General features: G+C 42.8%; 1 protein-coding gene across 1 annotated transcript in view; it reads left to right on the top strand.

Moving 5' to 3' along the window:
- Positions 1–7099, top strand: part of hivep2a (HIVEP zinc finger 2a) — a 127115-nt gene that overhangs the window by 106160 nt on the left and 13856 nt on the right. Inside the window, exons 7-11 of the mRNA XM_067572647.1 lie at positions 126–386; positions 853–1021; positions 1370–1463; positions 1625–3419; positions 3595–3752. Coding sequence (XP_067428748.1) covers positions 126–386; positions 853–1021; positions 1370–1463; positions 1625–3419; positions 3595–3752 — 2477 coding nt within the window. The remainder of the gene's footprint in view (positions 1–125; positions 387–852; positions 1022–1369; positions 1464–1624; positions 3420–3594; positions 3753–7099) is intronic.

Genomic DNA, 7099 nt, shown 5'->3' on the forward strand with positions numbered 1-7099 from the left:
CACTGGTGCTAAGATGGTTATGAGTCATCATCTTGTCCTAACATGGCTATGTTTTCATGCAGCACCTGTTCAAGTTAAAGAAGTGGGAGAAACTCTAAACTATTTTCTTTGTGATTGTGAACCAGGATGACTCGTTGGCCCCTGGTGGTGGAGCAAAGCCGTCCGAATTCCTGACGGTGCCCGGCAGTGGTCATTCCAGCCACCAGCAGCAGAGGGAGATGAGGAGGTCTTCATCGGAGCAGGCACCATGCACACTACCCACAGAGTTGCCTGAAATGCGCAGCAAATCCTTTGACTATGGAAGCTTGTCCTCCTCCCGACAGGGAGAGCTATACTCCAGTGCCTCTGCAATGAAGGAACGGCGGCGTGGATATCTTGTTCGACAGGTAGCGTAAAAAGCTTCCTACTATTGTTATTCTTCAAAAAATGAACTCACAGTTGGTCATTTAGTCAAACCTTACAGATTTTGATGTTTCTTCTTTAGTTTGAGCACCGTTAATACCCTGATCTAGATGGCAGCAGAAAAAGGGAGCTCAGTAAGGTTTACGGCACCTTGAGAAACTTCTGGTGTCCTAGCCCCTCCACCTGCTTCACCCAAATTTCCTTACACAATATCTACATTACATTGTGACTGCACCTACACTTTAGGTTTACCCTATCTCAAATCATACATAATCTCAGCCACAGAAAGAAATCAGAAAAAGACAGGTGACCCTGCTTGTTTGCAACTACTTACTAATCTTTTACTATTCTGAAAATCTTGACTAGACAATTCCTAATAACACTGACAAGTATCACAAGATGTAATTTCATAATGGTTGACCTACTCTGCTTCCCTGCTTACACATACAGGCTTCATTGAGTGTTTACCCAGAGGCAGTCACCCAGGAACCAGGGGCTGCTGAGATGTCAATCAAACAGGAGAGCTTGGAACAGGGTGTGTGGCCTGGCCCAACAGGATCACCACACAGCGGCAGCGACGTGGCCAGCAGAACCAAGAGAGTTGGCGGTAGCACTGGTGGTAAGCTTTGCATTACAGTATTAAAACTGTCTCACATTATATGCAGGGTTTTTTAAGGTTTTGTGTAATTTTCCTTTGATAAATACACTTGTCTAAGACTATGGCTGAATAAACAACTCAAATCATAGCTGTTAAGTCTTTTATGATACTTTCCCAAGACTTTTATCCAAATAGCAGTATCATGATAACACAGTTGTTGTTCCAGGGTCTCTCTCTGCTCATTAAACTTGGCAGGTTTGGACCATATTCTACCCAATGAATGACATGTTTACTGTGCAAAAGTATGCGAGTAGCATATGGGATTTCAATACACAAGACATACAGTACATTCTTACGTTTAACATCCAGGTATAGGATCTCATCAACACCAACAGCACCACCAGCATCTACTCCAGCAGAGTATCAGTGAGGACAGCCTGCAGGACGAGCCTCTCTATGGCAGGTAAGAAAGTGTGGATTTCACTATGCAACACCAATTACTGATAGACTCTTCTTATTTTGCTGTGAAAGAATATACAAAATTTGAAAAATGCAAAATAATGAGTATTTTATTCATTGCTGCTACAGAGGAAAATTAAGAATATTCAATCTTTTCTGCACTAGGTCCCAGCAGCATCGCCTGCAGGCCCAGGGCTCATCATCTGAGGGAGAACATCCATGTCACGAGGTCATGAACAAGGAAGGAGTCCAGCAGTACCAAAGTAGTCCCCCCTTCCTTTCTTTCCAGCAACCAGGTCTATTCTGGAGTCAGGAGGCCAGTCCGACACCCAGACAGCAGCTAACCCTCCAGGCCCAGCAACAACTCCAGAAACTTCACATCAGATCACCGGGCAATCTGCCTGGACACCCACTCCACAAACAACAACAGCTCCATTCCCTGCAGCAAATCCATGATCAACAGCCACACGATGGAAAACCTGAAAATCCAAACTCTCAGATGTACCCTGCCTCTTTCTCGTCTCGCACCTCTCCTCTGTCCCAGCAACAACCGCAAAACTTTGTCTCTCACTCCTCCAAGCTCCCCCTGCCCAGCTCCACCACCACCTCCATGCTTCTCCAGCAGATCCAACCTGTCTTTGCCACCCAGAACCTGGGCTCCCAGGCCTCTTTGCCTGGCATACTAGTTCCTGTGCGGATCCAAACCCATGTGCCATCGTTTGGTAGTGTTATGTACACCAGTGTTAGCCAGCTGATAGCTACCCATGGCAGTGGACCACACGGGGCAGGCTTAGCCAGGCCAGGCGGTGCTGACAGCAGCAACATGTCTCCTCCAGTTGGTGTTGGGAATGTCAGCAAACCACCTGGAGGAATTGGAGGAGGCATAAATGGAGCAGGTTTCAACTTATCACACTTCCTGGGACAGACTGATGGGGCAGTCCTGCGCTACCCACACTGGAAGGCTCCAGATTCACTGCCAGAGCAACACCTGAACACAGGGATCCCACTTTCACTAACGTCAGGCACCATATCCACCACAGACGCCTCAGGATCTGGCATCGGAGGCAGCAAGCGCATGCTTTCCCCTGCCAGCTCTCTGGAGCTCTTCATCGAGACTAAGCAGCAGAAAAGAGTGAAGGAGGAGAGGATGTATGGACAGATTGTGAAGGAGATGAGTGCTGTGGAGTTGAGTGGGACTGAAAGCAGTAGCAAGCCTGAGAAGGAACACGGCAGAGGTCATCGAGCTCCTCTGAAGAGCGAAGGCTCTATGGATGATTCTGAAAGGATGTCCTCTTCTCCTCCACTAAGCGACTTCCCCGTTGCCACCAAGATTGCCATTCCCGTCCGTTCCTCTGCCCCCCACCTCCCTGATGTACCCCGTGCAGAGAGCTTCACCCCTCCTCTCCAGATCGTCACGGATCGTTCTCCGGTTTCATGCGGCCGAGACTCCCCAGAGGAGCTCGATGTGGATGATTCAGCCCCAGAGCCCAGCTGCAGCCCCCAGTCCATGGTCTCCTCCAATGACGCAGAAGACCCTGACAACACAAAGCAGCCTGCATCCAGTAAAATCCCTGTCAGCATGCTGGTTCAGCTAGCTGCCAACCAAAGTCCAGGATTATCCGGAGCAGTGGGCCAGACTCTGTTAGTCACAGATGTGGCTGACGTCCAACAGTTTTTCCAGTTCCCGAGCCTGCGCACCATGAGCAGGGTCAGCTGGTGTTTCCTGAACTACACCAAACCCAACAGCACCCAGGCTGCCTTGCGTAGCTCCGTCTACAACTCATGGTGTGTCAGCTCGTACAACCCCAACCCCCTGAACCTCAGCACCAAGGCTGCGTTGACCCTGCTGAGGTCCAAACAGAGAAGGAACACTGATCTGATGTACACAACGGCGGCCATGTCGCCACCCAGCTCTGGAAAACTGGTGTCATCTGTGGCCTGGAAACTGAGGTTTGATCAGGTATGTCCTGTAATGATTTAAAACATAAACATTTAAAACAGTCATGGATTGGATGGACGCATGCACAGGAAGTGTGAAAAGTTAACAATCCATTATTTATTTTTCTTTGTATCCTCTTACTTCGACTGATTTCCTCTCTTTCTTCCCCTTTTTTTTCTTCTCCTGTCTCCTGTAGTTGAAGCCAGAGCTGATGCCAGTCGATGTCAGTAACTTCGGGAGGAAGATGAAGGGAGTGGTATCGTGGGAGCGTTCGAAGGAGGAGCAGGTAGAGAAGGAGGTCTCGGTCAAACAGCCGGCCACCGAACCAACCCGCATCAAGATCTTCGAAGGCGGGTACGTCCAGCAAACACACACAGTTCAATAACTTCAATCCAATAAAGTGACAGTAGTGTTGTAGTAACAAAGGCGAAAAGCTGTTTTTGATGGTACTTTTGCCTATGAAACTTCATTTGTTGATATAATATTTGTTTTTTAAGGAATTTAAATGTAGTTTTCTCTCCTTGCTTTTGTACTATAGATCAAATTATTCTAGTGTTTGTTTGATCCCCCTTGAAAGACCATAACAGTGAAGTTCATGGCATTAAAATAGAGATTAAATGGATTCGAAAGGTGCTGAAATTGTTGAAAGTCTATTTTTTCTGACTGAGAATGGGCTTTACCAGGCAATTCAAACTCCACTAAGACTCAAAAGTGACTCATCAAGGGAAAATGTCCTAAAGAAAGACTTATGTAGAAATTAATATGTAAAGCCGCTCTCTTTATAAAAAGGTCTGTTGGTGTTATATTAGTCTTTTGTGATGCTCTTAACCTTCAAGTTGTGCGAAAAGGAAACATTTTCATTAATTTCTGCCAAAGAAGTTAGTGTATGTTTTCATTTGGGTTACTTATTTGGTTTCTTTGTCAACAGTGTATCTCAGAATCTTAGGAGTTTCCATTACATTTGGTGCACATCTGTTTGATTTTGATGGTGATCGAGAACTCGGATTTCTAACACTACCAGCTGAAACTGTGAGAAATAGAGATCTGATTTCAAACAATACAGGGTTTGTTTTTGGGTTTTTTTTACAGAAAATAATCAATCAATCAACTGTCACACGCATCAAAACAATGTCTGAATGTGACAAGGAGTTCAGGATTGCAAGAACCTTGTGCTTTCCAAGTTCTAGTTTATTTTCAAATGCTGATAAAGTATTATCCATTTTTTTTGCTTTTCACAACAAGGTTACAGTTTGCTAGTTTGCTATATATGGGCAAATAAAGATTCAAACACTGCAAAACTAAAACAAGAGATAAAAAAAAAAAGAAATAAAACAAATGAATCAGAAATTAAACAGACATTAAGACTCTAAAACTGAGATTTTTTTTGTGAGTAACCAAAAGAAATGGATTTAGGAAGCGTGAGAGACGCTCTGCTTGAGGATCTGGGACTGAATAACAATCTTGGACACCTGAACTCCTCCGTTTACAGCTGCTGCTTTCGCCTCACACATGAATGAGACAATCATGACTCACAGTCACAAAATACTGAGCTGTCTGATTACTCTTTGTCTTATTTTTTTTTAATCCTCACAGCTCAATATCCAACAAAAAAAAAAAAAAAATGAACATCAGCAACTTTATGAACTTTAAGGACATCTGTTTCATGATTAATCGGAAAATCTTCTTAGGAATAAAAAAGAGAAGTCTTATCCTTTTACAACCTATTCTTTGGGCTTAATTTGTGCCTGTGAGAGTCAGGCCAAGAGCCTGAGCCTGGTAAACCCATCACAGCCTAACGACTTGAAATGCATCGCTGTAATTGGACGTCGGCTTTCATAATTCTTGCTCTCGCTTTTATAGACTAGTGTGAAGTGGGATCTGTCCCTCATTAGTTTTATTTTAAAGGCTTTTTCACACTGTTTTTCTAGCATCAGCAACTGCGGTATTTATTTATTTTGTTTATATTCTTTATTTTATGTTATTGGAACTTTTATCGTGACATATAGGTTATATTTTCTGTTGTATTTTTTTTTTACAAGTGTTTCACTTCCATATTATTTACTTTATTTCAGTCTTATTGTTTTATAAGAGCACGTCTGAAGTGACTCAGCTGCAGCTGCTATGTGTCGCTGCCTGCTGATACGTCATCCTGTTAACGGGTTTAAGTTGTGACTGATAAGGTTGAGGAGAAGTTTATCAGTTCTCAATACTGGAAAAAGTTTGTTTACACGAGAAACGGTGCTGTGAACGTAGACAACAAATCCTCATTGTGAAAGTTTATATTTCACTCTAAACGTGTATTTCTGCATGAGTTCAAAGAGCTTTTGGTCACGTTTTGCATCGAGCTGCCTGAAAATGAGTCAGCTAATGAGCGAACGGCTAAAGAAAGCTCCAGAAAAATCTCAGACGATCTGCAGAAATAACTTTTAGACAAAGCTGAGTATTGAACCTCGGTACTTTTTTTTTTGTGCAAACTGAAATGTGTCTGTGGCACCAAGTATCTGCTGGAATCGAAGGCATGCTCAGATCTTTACTTACCTAAGCTTTGATTAGACAGCTTTAGATTTAAATAATACATATTTTTAAAACTGTATTTTATTCAAGCAGAGCTGCTTGTATTTATATTTAACATTTGAACAGTTTTTGTTAAAGGGTTTTAAAGAGTCTGTCAAAATAAGGTATCAAAAACACTGTTAAGTTTCCCAAAAGTCAGATACATATCAGCACTTGTGATTTTTTTTATTTTTTCTAATTGACCCCGATGTTTTCATTTGTTTTCAGTCCTCCAACCCAGGGATCAGATACGGACTTTGAAGCAATAAAAAGTTTAGTTTGATAGCGATGAAGCCGAGCCGACCCCTTTATTATTATTAGTTATGATGTTATTAAAGTCACAAGAAGATTATTTTCCACATAGAAAGCGCAGGTATTTACCCTAAACGTACTTTAAATTGTCTAATAAAGGCCTGTGCGAGGGAGTTAAAGCTAGAAACCCCTGTAGTGTGAAGCATTCCTGCAGTATCATAATGTTTTATGGTCTTACAGTAGAGCCAATAAGGCCAAGGTTACTGAATGGAACAGACATGCAAATGCCCTCACACACACACACACACACGTACAGTACACACACACACACACAAACACACACACATATAGTACAGGGAGTTATTAAATGCAGCAGACAGTGAAGTAATTCTCTTTTGTCCCCGATGGACACTTTAGGAGCAATAAGTGGATAAAAGCTTACAAACAGGACAAAACGGAAAAAGGACGCACACATAAAAAAAAAACAAAAAAAACATGCGCTTACACAGAAGTAGCACACACACACACACACACACACACACACACACACACACACACACACACACACAAAAACCTTGTAAAAATAAGACAGGATCAAAATCTTTCTGGATGAAAGAAAACAAGTTTTGGGAAGGAAAAATGAATCCATTACCGACTTTATTTCTTCCCGTCCCCCCCCCCCGTCCTCCCGTCCCCCCCCCTCAAAGTTTCAGTAGTTTTGAAAGCAAATCTGCTTTATGATCTTACCGTGTGTGCTGTGAATAAAATAAAATAAAACAAAATAATCATCATAATTCATTTTCATAACCGGCCGCAGCTGTGTAAACGTCTCGACTCAGACAAGCGTTCAGAGGTATTTTCCCACTCAGCGGCGCAGTTGAAAGACAAATTTCCCC

This window comes from Thunnus thynnus, chromosome 18 (assembly GCF_963924715.1).
Source record: "Thunnus thynnus chromosome 18, fThuThy2.1, whole genome shotgun sequence".
Classification (NCBI taxonomy): Eukaryota; Metazoa; Chordata; class Actinopteri; order Scombriformes; family Scombridae; genus Thunnus; species Thunnus thynnus.